At 44.8% G+C, this 17,993-nt stretch overlaps 1 protein-coding gene across 2 annotated transcripts in view; it reads right to left on the bottom strand.

Moving 5' to 3' along the window:
- Nucleotides 1-13,315: 13,315 nt before the first annotated feature.
- KCNJ2 (potassium inwardly rectifying channel subfamily J member 2) overlaps nt 13,316-17,993 on the bottom strand; it is a 68,702-nt gene continuing 64,024 nt past the window's right edge. For both annotated transcript variants that reach the window (XM_084491848.1, XM_084491847.1), the window contains one exon: nt 13,316-17,013. In XM_084491848.1, coding sequence (XP_084347974.1) covers nt 15,514-16,797 — 1,284 coding nt within the window. In that variant the 5' untranslated portion in view covers nt 16,798-17,013 and the 3' untranslated portion in view covers nt 13,316-15,513. The remainder of the gene's footprint in view (nt 17,014-17,993) is intronic.

Below are 17,993 nucleotides of genomic sequence, written 5' to 3'. Positions count from 1 at the left end.
CCAAGCCTTTGAAAAATCTCCTCCTTAAGCTTTTCCCTCATCTCTGCGGATTCAAAGACTTTCATGTTACAGTTGCCAAAGGTCCCTGCATGATTTAAAAGCTGAAATCCCACTGCCTTTTCATGATTTACACTCAGTTTCCAGAGGCTTCTACTGAAAGGCACAATTCCCACTCACCTGGCTGCACAACTCCATTCTGCACCTCGTCTTCCCTGATTGAGGATCTGCATTTTCCCTTTTTACTAAATCTTTCTCTCCCGGTGCCTACCCCTGGCATTTTCTGTGTCTTTCCTTTCTCTGACCAGTCCTTAATGTCATGGTCTGGCCTTGGCACACCTGCCAGTGCCTGTCTCAGCTTCAAGGGTCTCAAAAATAAGCTCCTGATGTAGAAGCAGGTCAGGGACATGAGTACATAACCTGTGCTCAGCAAGGCACTGTGCCAGGTGTCGTATTTATATGCTGCCATTAATTAGCTCATGCCATTAATTATCATGAATGTTCACAAAATTTTGGACAGAAAGCATACTATATATTGGCATTTTTATAAACTGTGATTTTTTTTTTTTGTCTTCAAGTCCCTTAAGCAGAAACTTATATTCCCTCAGGAATGAAATCTCTTGAGCAAAGTTATAGCATATATTAAGAGGGGAACTTTAACCCGTGCTGTAAACCACATATTAATATTTAATAAACCCTGCCTTCTTTCAACACAAATAAAATATTACGGCTCTCTGAGCTGAAATGTTTTTAAAGGGAACAATGATTTATATTTTTCCAAAATAAACAGTCTTCGAGTGAAGTCCTGAAATTATTTTAGAAACATTTTTGTGAATGAAATGTGTGCCTAAGAATAATTTTGTAGATTATAAGATCTGACAATACCAATAATTACACTGCTGTAAGTCAGCTTAAGTGCCCTACCTTCCTCTGAGTATCAGGACTCGCTTTTTCTCCTTAAAATCTAGGGCACTTTAATGTATTCAAGTCGAACATTTAAATCTACAATCATAAGCTTCTCTGGAAAAGAGTCTTGTATTTTTAGGACTGGAAAAGGACATGGGGAACTTGTTTCTCCCTATTAAAATAATAATCAGTGTCTCTACTAATAGGAGAGGGGAAAAAAAGAAACAGAATAATGTGACAATTGTAATGATCCCGCTCTGTCATAAAACAAGTATGTTAATGGTGAAATGCAGCCGTCGGGCTGCGGAGCCGCGCCGACATCTGGATGGCATTACAGAGCTGCAGAGATGTGCCCAGGAATGGGGATGGGGCAACTGCTGCCATCGTCCTCCAGGACCACAGGACCGGTGCCACGTGTGGCATGGACCCTTAGCCACAGGGATGCTGCTGGAGGGGCACCCACAGCTCGATCCTCAGCCAGCGGTGATGCTCTCCGCGGTGAAACAGCCCTGGTGTAAGCGGGGACATCTTTTAGGCTGCCTGGGTTTCTGCAGGGCCCTTTGTGTTGTCAGGAGCCATATTTCAGAAAGGTTTCTTGGCCTTGTGTGCTGCATCATCCCACCAGACTCGTGTCCAAAACTCCAGCCCTGGAAGGGGGACTTGTGAAGGGCTGAGGAACCAAACACTTGTAGGGCACTGGCCTCACCTAGCTCCTGCTCTTCTGTGGCACTGCCAGGTAATGTGGTGCTTGCACACACCAAATTAACCTGCACTGAAACTAATCATGCAAATGAACACCAGAAAAATCACCTTTTTTGGTTATTCTGGTGCAAATGCTAATACTGTGCAGCAAACAGTGTACAAAGCATGGAAGGATAAGAAGAAGGACCCTTTTCTTTTTGTACATGGACTCTAACAGAAGGAGTTTTTGCTCCATAATTAAAGCTCTCTTTCTGTGCAGTAATAGTAGGAGGACCCGACCAACCAAGTACTACCACCATGCTGTTCCAATTCCCTCCATCTGTGCTGTTTGGGAAAATGTAAAGGCAGCAGGCTAACGATAGGACTCCACAAGACACAATTTCCAGTGCAAAACACTGCTTCTGGAAAAGAAAGAATTAACCCAAAATAAATAAATGAACTATGGGAAACTATACTTTTAATGGACAAAACAGATAACCCTATGCAAGGATGGTGTCACTTTTATAGTGTGGTTAGCCAGCTGAACAAAATGAATGTATCTTAGTCATTTCAAATTTAAGGTAAAGATGAAGATTTCCACAGGAAAATCATTTGTCTGTAAAAGAATTATCAATAAAACAGTAGAACGAGTAGCTCTTCGTGTGTTTATGCAGAAATCCGTGACACAGGGCAGCTAATTATCTTAATAAAGGGACCTAGATCCTTAGAAGGTGGTGACATTCAATCCAACGCAAGGCAGCTGTGCTGCCTAACCCAGCGGAGGTCTGGCACCTAGAGAACCATTAGCAGCACAGCTCCTGGAGGATAAAATACAAAAGGTAAACAGCTCGATGTGAAAAGAAAAATGACACCAATAACAATATAATGAAGCCCTCCCACGTATCAAATGGCTGAAATGGCTGCAAGCAAATCCTCTGTATTATGTGGGAAAATATGATTAAAATTATGCCCGTAAGCTCCTTAAGGGGACAGATATGAAAGCTATATCTACTTCAGGGCTTCCCTGTCTCTTTGCAGTCAGATTTGCAGTTTTCTGTCATAAGGAGGGGGGGAGTCTGGGTATCAGACCTGTCTGGCTGCCTGCAGGCAGGGTAAGCAGCCTCCCGGTCCCACACCACCTCCGCTGCCACATTGGCACAGCTGGACAAGCTGATCCAGGCTGCTTTTTTTGTGCCAAAAAGGGACAAGAATAGCACTGATGCACGCTATTGACAATGCGTCCAGGCTTTTGACTAATTGTAAATCAACATCATACAATGGGTTTTCAGACAGTAAGATTGGTTTCGGTGTTAGTTCAGTAATCTGGAGTTTCTTTAAATATTAACCAAGACCTGCTCTGTAAAACCAGAGCAAGTAAAGGGAGAAAGCAATTCTTGCAGGACATCCCTTCCCCTTGACTTTGTGCTCAATATTATTAAGTGCTTTCCTTAGCCTAGTTTTCAGTGCTCCCAAGTGATGGGGACTCCTATCCAGGCAGCAGCTGAGCGGTCCTGTTTATTTATAAAAATCAACCAGAGCCACACAAAAGGTTATGGCCACAGGCCAAATGTCTTTGACATCATAGCCTGTCATTAATGGCATAAATCCTCCGTGATTTCATTTCCCAGTCAGCTAACCAGCATCTATCACAGATTATTTTAAAGGAAAAAATGTCTAAACATTTACCTTCAAACCCCAAACAGATCATATCATTCTATTTTGCCTTCCCGATATTAAATATATTCTCTTGGATATGGCATTTTTATTACAGGTTGCGACCAGTCATGGAGCATGTCTCAGAAAGAGATATGTATAAAGAGAAGTTTTCTTATTGTTCCCTAAGGGGAAAAAAACAAAAATGGCATTTCATTTAACAAAACCTTTGCTAACCACAGTACTTTGCTGTTTTAATGTATTTTTGTTCCCCAGCTTGTTCACCAGATCTCTATCTGCTTATTCATTTTAAGGGAGAGAAAAATTAAAAAGGTTGCTCTCTGCGCTCCAGCTTCTTAAAGCTGAGAACAGTTCGTGTGGACAGGCCAGAAGAGTTTTACTTCAGACTTTGCCTGTCCCTTCTTTTGCATAAAATCATTGTGCTTACGTTCAAACTTTGGCAAACGGATCAGAGCATGAAAGGACCTACTATATGTATAACTCCTTAGTATTTTAGTTTAAAACACCTTGGTATTTTGAGTCTTACTGACTTTGGTGTACTTGCTGATGGAAAATACACTGCTTAATAATAAGCCTTGATATTTGACCATCCTGTGCTGTTTACGTGAGATTGGGCCCCAAAAGCATAACTCTTCCAAACCAGGGCTGGTGCTAAACCCCTAGGGGTGACCAGGGAATTCTGCTAAGCTTACGTGCAAACTTAGAGTTTAAGTCTCACTTTTCTGCATATAAACCTGGAAACACTTAAATTCACCCAAACTGCACCAGTTGAGAGCAGAAGAGCCCGTCAGTGCTGCCTCCAGGGGAAAACAAGAGCAATGTGCAGCACTCGCTTATCAGCTCCCATCTCCAGAGCGCCCTGCAAGGAGAGGTTAATTATAGGCAATTACAGATGAAGTCTGAGATCCAAATGAATTCAAAGGAAGAAGACTCAGGCTCAGACCAAGTGCAGCCCAGCTGTGCTGCACAAAGGGCATGTGATGCTGGGCAGGTCGCGGGTTCCCCCATGCCAGTTCATGCTCCTGGGGCTGCGTTTTTCAGCCCCCGGTGCCTCCAGGTCACAGGGAAGGAGCCTCGCAAGGAGGGCCAGGCAGTGCCAAGGGGCCAGGGCATGCAGCAGGGCAGCTGCCACAGCCTGGAACGTACATGTAGACTCTCCCAGCATGTTACAATGCAGAAAATAACAGACAAGGTCACGCAAGCAAGGCTGTCCGAGCAAATGCAGTCTCCCCACTCCCTCTGGCCACCCTGCAGTGTTCAGAAGAGAAAGGAGAGATCTGGAGTGTGAACACCACAGTGTGAACACCACATTCCCGTTCAAGCCATCCCTCTTGCCTTCGTAACCCGTTAACGCTGCACCCAAAGCCCTCACCACTAGCAAAGAGGAACAAAAGGACCTCACGCATACCTTAGCAAATATAAATTAGATGTTTCCTTTTTTGAGCTGACTGGAATCTCAGGAGACACCCGCAAGCAAACGCTACCCAGACGTGCAGACAGCACGGATGTGTCAGAGCACTCATGTGAGAGCCAAAGCTAAAATACGCCTGCAAAGCACCAGTAGCTCCATTCTTATGAGTAACGCATCCCAAAGGTGCCATAACATGCACTGATGCAATGAATTCTGGGGCGCTGGAAGGAGTACAGTGAGAGGAGGAGCTGGAGTTTCTTAGGAAAGCCAGCAAGTTATTTTTCCACAATTTATCATGCTACTTTTACACTGCAAGTTAGCCTTTTCCTCCAACTGCAGAGATGAAAAGTCACATAATTCCAGAGTGGATTAAGCCAGCCAAGAAAAAGAAAAGTAGCTTTCTCTGCTCCCCAGGGCATATATTATGCCTATTTGTTAACATTTTTGATATGTGGAGGAGACGAACTTCAAGGAAAGAATGTGGACATCTCCTATCTGAAACCAAATCTACCATGTTGGAACGGGCTGAACGCGTTTCGTTAGGAAGATGTGTTAGGGGCAGCAATATATCTGAGTGGTAACGCTTACATGTTTCAGCACAAATAATACAGTGTGGTAAATAACCATCACATGAGGGACTCTCACAGCCCTGCCGGGAATAGCAAACATCTGCCTGCTGGCAGCACAACACGACTTGTGCCCAAGCAGGGCAGGTTGGAGGTCGGCAGCACTGGATTGAAGGCAGACCCCAGCCACTAGTGGCTGCAGAAGCTCCCAAGGTTAATTTGCTCCCATGGATAGAAAGCCGAGTCTCAGTGAAGCTTCATGAGCCTTTAGAGCACATAAAGGTACCTGAAAGCATGTTGAGAAGCTCCCTCTGGACAGCCATCAGCACCAACCATCTTCTGAATCTTTCCAGGGACATGGAACTATCCATGGAAGGAGACCTGCAAGACGGGAAGTGTGTGGCATGAGGCTTTCAAGAAATACATAACCAATTATATCTCAAATGCATGCAAATAATTTACATGTGGAACAAAATCTCCAAGTCTGAAAACCCAGAAAGTGAAAGATTGCGACTATTTAATCATTTACTCTAATAGCAGCATTGTCATTAAAAAGGCGCCACAATGCGGCTCTTGCAGCAGATGAAAAGGAGGGACAATGCATGCAAATGCTACTCACATTTTCTTTTCCTGCTCTCCCAGTGGTTTAATTTATATCTGATGAGACTACACTTTTAAGAAGGAGAATGGCACATTAGTCTCACTGGTAATACCGCTTAGGATGAAAGCACTCTCATTATTTGCACTGAAAGATCCAGATTTGCTTAAACAAGAACTGTCACAACATGCTGAGGTCCAGGGATTCCTAGGGGAGTGAGTCTGACATATTTGAAGCCGATTTGCATTAATTTATGAATATTACATAGTCTGTTTGTCCAACAGTTCTGAAGATGTTTAGTCAATGCATACCTTGAGTTAATTCAATAGAAAAACTGTCAGATAATACACCGAGGGATGGGCACGGTGATTCTGGCAACCCCTCCTCATTAGGCACCACAGATAAAGAACTGCAGAAGGCTCTCATTGTAGGAGTTAAAGAGCTATAAATATGGAAAATACTGAGACATGCCAGCTATGTGGAAATGTTGCAACTCTAAAGGTAAATGCACAACCTGTGCATCCTTGAGATCAAAGCCTGCTGAGGGGTGTCGCTGGGAGACACTTCTCCCAGGGTGAAAGGAGGGAGAAAAAGAAGGGGAAAAGAAAGAGAAGGGCGGAAATAAACTCCCAAGCCTGCTGGGAGAGGGCTTTGGAAAATTTGAGATAACGTCTCCAATGCAGCTCCAGTGTTGGTTCTAATTAGACTAAGTCAGGGCTTTTAATTGCTTTTAATGCCCTTGGCTTCTCTAAAGGAAGGAGCAACTGCAGCCCTGCTCTGGAGCACGTGGAGGCGAGCATGGATGGTCAGACACCTGCAGCCTCTGCTCCTGCTGCTGCTCATGGGACAACCGTACCCACGGGATCGAATCTTTGGGCTGGCCAGGTACCAAGGGGGAGGAGGGAGGCCAAGGATGTTGTGATCTGCAAGAGCACCCATCTCCACCAGCAGGGATTCTGCGATGCAAGATGCAGCTGACTCAGTGCCATTTAATGAATGGCTTGCCTTTCTTCAGAGGTTTCTGTTACCATCACCCCAAAACCCTGCAGATAGGCGTCCTTTGGGTGGAGCTGCCGAGCTTACGAGAATGAACAGACAACATTTTTGCACTCGCTCTCTCACTTACACTCAATTACCTTTGAAATGTGGGGTGAGCATTTGAGCTGCTCCATAGCTTTGTTCGCTTTATTTTCCTTTAAAGCTTCCCTTTCTTCAGTTAGCTGCTGGGCTTCTTATTAGAGGGTGGACACCTCTTGCCAAACGCCCTTGCAGAAGGAAGAAAGAAATTCCCTCCTTTTCCATCTGCAGATCACAGAGCTATCCCGAGTCGACTGCAGACAGCCCAAGCTCTCTTGCCTAGGGTGTAAACAGAGAAAATACCAACTTTTGATCTACTGCTACCTTTCCAGCAACATGCAGTCATTGCAAGTATTAACATGGGAAAAAGGGAGGAAAGAAATGATTTGCTGATCTGTCTTGAATTCTGTGTGTGTGAATGGGTTAGCATGCAAAATGCTCACACAAATACAGAGATAAGGATGGAAATGTTCTGGCTAAAGGCAGAAGCTCATCCTTCCTGGGAGCTAACAGCCACTGCACCATTCAAGAACCTCAAAAGGTTTCAAAAATAGAGCTAAAGCAGTATTATTTCCCTGGGTAATCTCTCTGCCCCAGGGTAAAATTCATCCCTGTTCATAAAGATCCTGTGCTATTTAACTATAGAAATGCACCCTTTCCTGTTTTCAGCCCATTATATACCAATTAATTTAAGCTCTGATAACGATTTGGGTGGCAGTAGTATCTTGGAGATTATTAGTCTCAAGCACCACCAGCAATCAGATTTTTTTGAAAGCCAAGGAATTTCTCAGGCAGCAAAGTCAAAGCACCCTGGTTTAGTTTGTTCTTTATTTTCCACTACAGTCAGGGTTTGCAGGCTGGAGCCAGCAGCAGTCATTTCCCTGCTCCCATGAACTCCATCCCAGGTTTAAATATGGGCATAGCCACACAATACAATATAATTAATGAGTTAATTTGCATATCAAATACAAGTTATGCACAGCAATACTTTTTCCCTTGCCTCCTCGAGGAGACAACGTGCTTCACGTGTCAGGAGGGAGCAGGGCTTTCCTGGAGCTCCTCGCCTGAACTGCCTGGTGGTGAGGATCAACCACAGCAAGGCCAAGCCCAGGTGAATGAGACCTCATACCTGCTTTTGGCCTCAGTTCCCAATTTACCCTGAAATCTGCATCATCTGGGAGCTGCAAATAGGTGGGTATCCAGCCAGCACAGGAGACTTATTCCATAGTCAGTGACTCCCTTTTGCTCAGCTTCCCAGCCCAGGTGATTTAGCAGCTATTACACATTTTAATGTATGTCATTTGTAGGAGTCTCAAAGTGGATGCCATTTAAAATATATATATATATCTGTTTCCATAATGTATGGTTGAAATCCAAGTCAGAAAGGAAGGAAGAGGCAAGAGCAGTAATTTTTAAAAAGAATAATATAAAATGCATCTATTGCTGAAAGAGGTGTTTCTGGCCCCTTCTTGTCCTGCCCACCGTAACCTACATGTATAAAAAGCACTGACTTACATATAACAACCTGTATTTGCACCCTTGGTAATGCTGTAAGTAGTGGTACTGGATTAAAGATGACTTTAGAGGAGACTTTGGAAGGAGAAGGAGAAGAAGAATATTTGCAAGACCCATCTTTCATTTTTATGTTCTTGAACTTTCCATAATTTTCCCAGCTTGCACTTGTCTGTCCTGTCCCCAGACACTGGCAAACCTGCGGAAACATTGCAGCATTCCCAGGAGAGGACAAAGTGAAGGCGGTGTGTTAGGGTAAGGTGAAATAGAGGGAACGATGTTCCCGGCTTCAGGTGGCCGTGAAGGTTACAAAATGAGGTAAACTCTTTACAAAACAAGCTCTACCCAATGCACAGGATAAATGGAAGGATTTAGCCATGGATTTCAGCTCCATCTGGAGAGCTGCCAAGAGCACGGAGCAAAACGCTGCGGGTCTTTGTGCGGCATGGCAGCCCGTGTTAATGTGCCTGGAGGCGATATGAATAGGTCGTGCAATGCCACTGGTGTTCCCCTGGCAGCGTGTGCACCCAGTATGGCATTCCTTCCCTTTCCCCTAATAGAAAAATTACAGGACTGCTGTCAGTGGTGGCATCCGGCCATCGCTTCCCACCTCTCGGTGGCCATCATTCCCGTGTGGGTGCTCAGCTGAATATAAAAGCACCACAAGGGAGTTCACCAAAACCTGCTCCTGCTCCCTCACCTTCAGCCTGTGTATTTAAATCTGAGACTCCGCCAAGTGACTCCACAACCATTCGGTTGGTTTTGCTCATCCTCTAATTTCAGCAGAATGCCACTGCCGTGACACTGAGGGGTGATCGGAGCCTGGCTGTGCAGCTGCGGATGTTTGGAGGATTACAGAGTGCTGGAGGGCTCCTGCTAGCTTTTGGCTTCCCCGCAAGGATGTGTGGCTTCTGTGTTTGCAGCATTAACAATCTTTTTCTGACTTCCACTGTGACATCTGAGCTGCAAACAGGTCTAAAGATCACCACTTGGTTAAATTTAGACTGAAGTTTGCAGGTGCAGAAACTCCCTATCTGGAAACCAGTGGGAGCTGCACTGCCCGAGGACAGGGGAAACTGCCCAATTTTGCTCACAAAAGAGCAGATGGAGAGAGAAGCAAAAATCAGTCTGAAAAAAATGCTGATTTGTAAAATTTTCTCCCTTTTTCTATCTTATACAGATTTACAATCACAGATCGTGGGTCAGCACTGCAAGAGAGTGAGGAAGGATCGCACTGGTGTAGCTAAAGAAATGCAAACTCTTCATGTGACTGCACTTCATGCCAGGACTTACACTTTGCATGCTGAGCGTGACTCCTCGTGCTGTTGCCCTGAGCACTGCAGAAGCCTTGGGGACCCTGTAAGGGCACTGAGACCCTGCAGCACTGACAGCTCCTTCCCTGAGCTGGTGCATGCATTACACCAGGACAAAGGAGCTAATCCTTACTGGGTGTGTGTTGAATCCCAGCGAGCACATCTTGTCCAAAACCTTCCTGGAACAGCAACCTCCACCTCCCTGGAGTTCAAACCCATGCAACAGGCTCTCCTGAAATCATGAGTTTTCCTTAAACATTTTTGAAAGAATGGACATTTCTTTAAGCATTTTTGCCCACCTGTTATAGATAGGAAACCTGCAGCCTTCAGCATGAGCTTGGCACATCGAAGGAATCAGCAAGCACTACTTGTTTGACGAGAAGGTTGGGAAAAGAAGGAGCAGTTGGTTCATGCATCTGCCTATAACACAACTTTCTATGCTGCATCTAGCTGGTATGGGAGGGGAGAAAGTTCAGCTCTTACCCTGCTAGCTACCAAAACACGCAGTCTGTGTTTTGCTGCTATATTTATGCTGACTCCACCTGACCACCCCAGCAGCCAGCAATAGGAGAGGGTGCTAACAGTGTAGGCAGCGGGAGAGGCAGACCCAGCAGTGCCCCAAGCAGTGAGGGCTCAGAGCAGCCAGCGGCTCCCGCGGGGGTGGATTTCTGCAGGGACAGCGAGCAGATCCAGGCTGTGACGGCCAGGCGCTGTCCCTACTTCCAGCCCTGCAATTATCATTATAAGCTTTTCAAGAGACCATTAGTTTTTGAAATGGGAATTTGAATTTCTAAATGGAGTCCTTCTGGACAAGGTCAGGGCTCCATCAGCCTTCATTTCAGAGCTGTATTCGAAGGGCTTTGCAGACTGATGAAAAGTCGGACAGTTCAGCCGAGGGGTCAAAACCGCGCTGCGATGTTGCACGGCCGTCCTCAGCCTTTGTAGTGCATTTTATTCCAGTTAGATCAGCGTTTTCTAGCTGAGTCACAGTTGCGCAGCTTCAATGTCTGCCCCGGAGGCCACACACAGCAGCGGGAAAGGAGCTGCCCGGCCTGACAAATATGGGCACTGAGTCCCCGTTCGGATACTCCCAGCCCCTTTCCAGCAATGCTTCCCCGTCCCATTACACAAGAATCCAGCCCCAAAGGCTTAGGGCTCCAGATAAAGAAGGCATGTGTTAAGATTACAGTAAATGTGTTTGGACTTCAGGTCAGATGAAGAGCATCATTTCCAAATGGGGATGATCCAGGGAGATATGAAACATGGGGATTCGTGGGGATTTGAGGATGTTTCCTGCCTGATTTTTTAATCCCTTCCCAAATCTTTAAGTGCGCTTGCTTATGCTCTGCATTTTCATTTCCCCTCTCTCCCTGCCTTGTGTTTTACATAGACTTTGAGCTTGCTTTCTATTTCAGACAACTTGTAGCTAATGATCTGGAGCTCTGCAGCTTCAGGTATGACCTTAAGAAAGTCAATCAGTCTCTCTGGGATAGATTTTCCTTTGGTGCAAGCTGCCTTACACTGACCGCAGAGTCCAATGAGAATCATGTTTGTGTTCCCATCTGGCAAATAATGATAGTATCACCTTTCCTCCTGCCTTTTGTCCAGGGAGGGAACGACCTGTCTCTTCCTAAAGTGCTTCAGACAATGGCTGTGCTCAGAGACAGGCATAAACACAGCTCCGTAATAACGTCCTGACCCCTCTCCCCACTTCATTCACATACATGCTGCATACACCAGTTCATTCTCAATTTTTTTTATTTATTTAGAAATAATAAAATAAGACATAATATATAAAAATCTGTACAATCCACAATTTGTGCAGTACATTAGGAAGACTTTGATACAAAAAGGCTGCAAACAGGAAAATAGTAATGGACAACTGTCAGATGCCTAGATTGTTCACCTTACAATAGCTGCAGGCCAAAAGTCATTGCAAAATCAGTTTCTCGTTGGCTGTGGGATGGCAACTACGCAGCACCCTTCTACTTTACAATGGTCATGAGCAGCCATAATTTAAAGACATTACAGTACTTCTCAGTTTTACCTTGTAATCCATTATGAAAAAAAAAAAAAGAAGACCTAAGGAGAACAAATCAAACATCTGGACCCTTTGTCTTTCCCAAGAAGAGCAAGTGCTAAACTAACAACACAGAAGATTGTCATGTCTGGGAGAGGGTATTGTTAAACACAGCCAATAATTAAGGAGTTCTACCCTTGCTACCTAAGAACAGGCAGCTCGCACGGAAGAGACAGAGGAAAGAAGAGATCCCAACCTGCCTCGGAAATGTTTTTCTTCACTGTATGCAGTATGTTTCAGACAACAAGTGTCTCATTCAAGTATTTTCAGGGAAGGGCAGAAATAACATATTCCCCCCAGACCCTAGGCAAAATACAGTATAAACCTTCTGTGCGAGCCAGGTGAGCCAACTTTATCCTTGATAAAGAGGCTCACCCAAAGCCTGCAGGAGCCGGTGGGTAGAGCTCAGTCAGTTTAAAGGGTTCCTAATTAAGCATCAGCGTGGCCCCAGATCATCAGGAACAGACCAAACGCCGTCAGTCACTCTGTACTCCTTAAAAATAACATTTGAAAAAATGACCAACCCAATTTGCTGCTGGACAAGTGTGCTACAACTGCCTGTCCTGTACTGGGCTTACCAAGGCATGTTCGGAAATACAGAAATGATGGACGAGGGGAAGGGTACCATGGCGTGCACATTGCAGGTCTCTTTCTAGCAGCTTCCCAGAGCCAGAGGCTGAGTGCAATTCTGCAATGTCAGAGTCCATCGGCAAAGACAAAGGGTTATTAAAAAAAAAAAAAAAAAAAAAAGAAAAAAAAGAATGCGGCAGAGAGTGTAATGGATTACCTCGATGCGCACCCTCGACAAGACTAGCACTCGGAAAGCTGGTAAGTTTTAAAAATGCCAGTAACTAGAACATGTTTTCAAATTAAAAGTCCATGCGTAAAAAATAAATAAAGAGAAGTTCATAGCATTAGGAATCCTATAAGGCTTGCAAGTATTTGCTAAAAATCATGCTAACCGGTAGCATCTAGGTACTAGCTAGCCGAGACTGCCGAGCGGAATTTATACTTTTTGTGGCCTTTTCTGTTTCTTCTTCTCCTTGTCCTCCTTTACAGACTTCTATTTACATTTGGCTTTAAATATGAAAATACTTGATAAACTTTATAAAATGTACATTTTAAAAATATTTCTGAAAAACTGACTTGAAAAACAAAACAAAACAAAAACAAAAAAAAAAAAAAAACAACAAAACCCCAAACCTCTGCACCAGAAATATTAAGGGGAGGGGATCTTTCTTTTTTTCTTATTTTTTTAATTTTCTCTGAATTCCTTTTACTTTAAAGAAAAAAGCTGAAGTCCTGCATTCCCCTTTCCCCCATCTCTTATCCCTCCCTCAAACATCTCAAGTATCATCACCCAGTGGGAGCTCTGTGCACCTGGGGCACACCAACCTGGAGAAGGGGTCCCCTTTCTCCCAGCCGGCGTCCCATTTCCATCCCTTCCCCTTTGCATTTTCATGCGCTTTCCGTTTCACTGAATACTCTTTGGTTTAGGTATTTTCCTTGTACAAGTATATCACAATAGCAGCACTAGCAGCACTCAGTTGTCTTCACTACTGTTGACCCAGAAACTGCAATCGAGTCGCTTTGCGCGTTCAGCTTTCCTCTCATTTACTTCCCCCCACCCCAGTAATAGCCTTGTACTTGCACTTAATCGTCTGCCCTCTCTAGTAGCCAAATCTACATTTACAATGTCAAATTTCCACAGTTTCGAACCCACCCACTGCAGATACCATCTTATCAGACACCATTTCATTGCAGGCATTTCTTTCAGGCAGGGCTGGAAGGGGCCAGCGGCCTTCACAGATATCTGTTTGCAGAAGACATTAGACCTAGAACAAGCTGTTTTTTAATGGCATACAGTGATCCAATACTGTAAGAGTGGACTAGGGTTGCTGTCCCCACCGCCTCCCCTCTCCACCTGCTCCTCGGAGGAGCCACCAGTGAGCAGGCGTGACGTGCAGTTTGGTTGCATCCTTGATCTTAGAGGCACAGAGAATTTAAAGCCTTCTGGGCGAAGGAGCCAGGGCTGGAGCATCGCAGGAGGTCACAAAACCTGCTCAGAGCTCAGCCATGTCTCTCATCCACTGATCACTGATGTTGATGTTTGCGGGGAAAAGGAGGCAGGAGATGGAGCTTGCCTTGCAGCCTCATCCTCCCAAATAAACCCTCTCCAAATGAGCTGGAAAATATATTTTTTCTGACACCCTTGCCCTGCTGAAGAGAAGCATTTTCACAAAATGCCACCATTCCTGTGCCGTTCCCAAGAGCTGTGCTACAAAAGCCTTTTTTTTCCTCTCCATTACCCTCTCCCAAACCTCTTCCTGGGGATTTATACGTCTCGGCTCATCTGTGCCCAAACACCCACGCCAGAAGTGCTTTGCCCCGGCACAGCTCACCAGCTTCCCTGTCCCTGGCAGATTTTGCCTGGTAACGTGGGGGTCCCACGCCTGCAGCACGGCGGATGGCTCAGTTTTCAGGGCGCTGAGGTCTAGCGCCAGTTTGGGAATGTGTGCACTAACACTCGACCTTCTGCTGCAGCCCGGCTCGGCGAGCAACCGGGGAGGACAGATGTTTGCTCCTTTGCCTTCCCCCAGCTGTGCTTCTCCTTACCAGCAAGGAAGGGAATTTATTCCCCCATAGAAGGGAAGAGGGGCAGGGTAGATCCCTACCTCACTTTAGATCCGAGTCTTAAGCTTTTAGAATAAGGTGCAAAATAAAGGTCGTAAAAAGAAAAACAAAAAAAATCAAAAGAAAAAAAAAAGTGTCTGAGGTTTGAAATTTTTGTTTGTTTAAAGCAGCCTGTTTCTTTTTTTTTCTTTTTTTTTTTTTTTTTTTTTTTCTTAAATAAACTCCACTGTGCAAAACTGTGCATTTTCTTTGGTATCCACTTAGGTAGTTTTAACTTAGTACTTTTTTCTATGTATATATATATATTTCATTTTTCCTTTAGTCAGAGAATTAAATTCTCCCCCCAAAAATCTTAATTTTGCTGGAGGCTACTGATTGGCCTGATATTACATAATGCCCCTTATGTAATTGGAAAGAGAGAAATTGATTCTAGCTATCAAACTACTGGCCTCAAAAGGAGTTTAGACTTCCTGGCAACGTTGGCCTCTCTGTAGTGATCACGAGCTTTTCAACCCCAAAAGTTCAACACTGACTTTTTTTTTTCCTTTTTAAATTACACAAGAGAAAATAAAAACTACACTGCAACAAAAATAACCATTTGTGTTCATGTAGTTAGCAGCAGCTTTTTTAAAAAATAATTATAATAATAATAATAAGGCAGATTCTTGCCTTTGTTATGCCATTAAAAACATTCTTGTTCCCTAGAGAGAAGCATTCTGGAAAAAGTTGAAAAAAAAATAATAATAACCCAACCAAAGCTTGCCTGCAAGTTCAAGTTTTGTAAAAAAATATATACATAATTTATTCTACAACATATGTGCCTTCTGTTCATACTTAGACATGTTTAGTGCTTTGTGTTTAGAGTTCATTTTCTGTTGTCCCTCCTACGAGGACAGCCCTAAAACCAGCCGGGGTTTCTCAGGTCTGCTTGCCTTCACACCACTCTTCAACAGTACCGTTGTCTGAAGACTGTTCTGGGCCAACTTCTCAGGTCAACGTGCCTTTGACCGATAGATTTTTTTTATTTTTCCTTTCAACCAAAAGAGAGAGGAAGAGTTTGTCAGTCATATTTCCGACTCCCGCCGTAGCGGCCGTGGCTCTAGAGGCACCCCTGCTTGGTTGTGGTGGTCCATGTCGGGGTGGGTGTCTGTGCTCATGCTCTCAGGCACCCCAGTGTCAATCTCCTCCTCCTCTTTGCTGGTGAGGGCCACTTCGTTCTCGTAGCAAAAGGAGTTTGCGTTCGAGAGAATGTATTTCTTTTCTGCTAAGTCTCTGGCACTGCAGATGGGTGTGTTGGGCACTTCGTATGTTTTGTGGAACCTCGAGTAATCCACTTTGTAGTAGTTTTTCTCTTCAAAGAGTACGGGCTCATAGCGGTGGCCCCAGAGGATTTCATTTGCCAGATATGAGCTACGGCACTGGGTCGTCATGGCAGTAGCTTCCACCATGCCCTCTAAAATTACTACAATTTCAAAGTCAGCATTGTCCATGTCTTGTTTGCTCAAGTCATACAAAGGACTGTCTTCATCTATTTCGTGTACTATTGTAATTGGGGAGACCAGGAATATGCGGTCTATCCCACTGTCAAACCCTACGTTGATGTCTATTTGATCCAAAGGGATGTACTCCCCTTCCGACGTGATCCTGGATTTGAGGAGCTGTGCTCGCACATGTGCCTCCACCAAGTGGCTTTTCCTCAGGTTCCCGACGCGCCACATCAGGCACAGTTTCCCGTCTCTCATAGCCACCACGGCGTTGTGGCTGAAGACTAGAGTTTCATTTCTCTTTTTTGGCTTAGCCATCTTTGCCATGACAGCACCAATGATGAAGGCGTCAATGATGCAGCCTACTATAGACTGGAAAACCACCATGAAAACTGCAATGGGGCACTCGTCTGTGACGCACCTGAAGCCATAGCCGATCGTGGTCTGGGTCTCAATGGAGAACAGAAAGGCTGCAGTGAAGCTGCTCACTTGAGAGACACAAGGTTTGTTATTCTCTTGATTCTCCAGATCCCCATGCAACAGCGCGATCAACCAAAACACACAGCCAAAAAAAAGCCAGGAGAGGATGAAAGTCAGGCAGAAGATAACTAGCATCCACCTCCAGCGGATGTCCACACAGGTGGTGAAGATGTCTGCCAGGTATCGCTGTCCCTTCTCGCCCACGTTAATAAACTGGACGTTGCAGTGGCCATCTTTTTTGACAAAGCGGCTCCTGCATTGCTGTCTGGTGTGTACCTTACTTTTTCCATTCCCAAAGCCGTTGGCAACGGCCATGGTTGCCAGCTTCATGCCGTCCTCCTCCGAAGACACGATGCTGTAGCGGTTGGTTCGCACGCTGCCCATCACTACTGCTGTGGACTGAGGTGCTTCTGCTTTAGAAAACAGTCTAAGTTTCTGCAAAACCCTTTGGAGAAACAGTTTTGAAAGTTCTAGAGGAACACACACACACAGAAAAACTGGGGAGAGGCCGGAGTCCCCAAAAGCCCTTGGATCAACCAAGGACAGTCTTCTGGCATGCAGAGTTAGCTTAACAAGTAACCGTCATAGAGAGGGCATGGTCTGCAAGAGAAAGAGAAATGTCGTATTAGATCTTGGGGAAAAAGGACAACGAATCAAGCCTGCAAGAAACAACTCCTCTGGGTCTGCAGGAAGTTTCCTTATTCTTAACAACAGCATTTTCTGGAATGCACAGTTCTCCGAGTGCAGTTATATACTGACAGAGGTGACATCGTTACTACAGAGAAGCCACCGCTCTTCTCAGTGAAAGCACTGTGATCATGTCGCACAAGTCTCTAAGCAATATTCACTTTAAAGTCAAGCATGCAAAGAATCTATCTGCTGGTTACAACCGCACTTTCTGTTTGTTTTGAAACAAAGAATTAGCTTTAGCCTCCATCTGTTCAAATAAAAATACTGAAGCAGCTTTTAACGATGTACAAGGTCTGTCTCCTGGACTGTTTTACCTATGGCAAACAAGGGAGTGTGCAAAAGGGAGGACAACATGTGCTGAGAAAAATAATAGAGTTGGGAAATGCAGGCATAAGTATCAGTGATTTCCTTTAAATTATCATGAAACGGTTTGGGGAAGAGACCTTTAAAGCTCATCCAGTGCCACCCCCTGCCATTGGTAGGGACCCCCGCAGCCAGCCCAAACTGCCCAAAGCCCCCCCAGCCTGGCCCTGGGCACCTTCAGGGACAGGATACCCACAGCTTCAGCCTGGGCCAGGGCCTCATCACCCTTAGTGAAAAACAGCTTCCTTATATCCCATTTAAATCTGCACTCTTGCAGTTTAAAACCATCTCCCCTTGTCCTGCCACTACAGACTCTCTTTCTTATAAGCCCCCTTTGTGTATTGAAGTTACATTGCATAGAACTTATGTTGGTTTTTTCTGTTCATTTACTTGTTTGTTTTTATTAAGTGGGAGTTAAAAAGGCATTGTGTGCTCTCTGCAAATCAGAGGAATAAAGGCTGCATCAGTACCCGTAACGCCATCAACTTGTTGGGTTCTGGATGGCTTTTACATTTATATCAGGTTTA

Source organism: Aythya ferina, assembly GCF_964211825.1.
Source record: "Aythya ferina genome assembly, chromosome: 18".
In the NCBI taxonomy this organism is placed as follows: domain Eukaryota; kingdom Metazoa; phylum Chordata; class Aves; order Anseriformes; family Anatidae; genus Aythya; species Aythya ferina.
The sequence above is the reverse complement of the archived record's forward strand: the minus strand, read 5'-3'. Positions and strand labels throughout refer to the sequence as shown.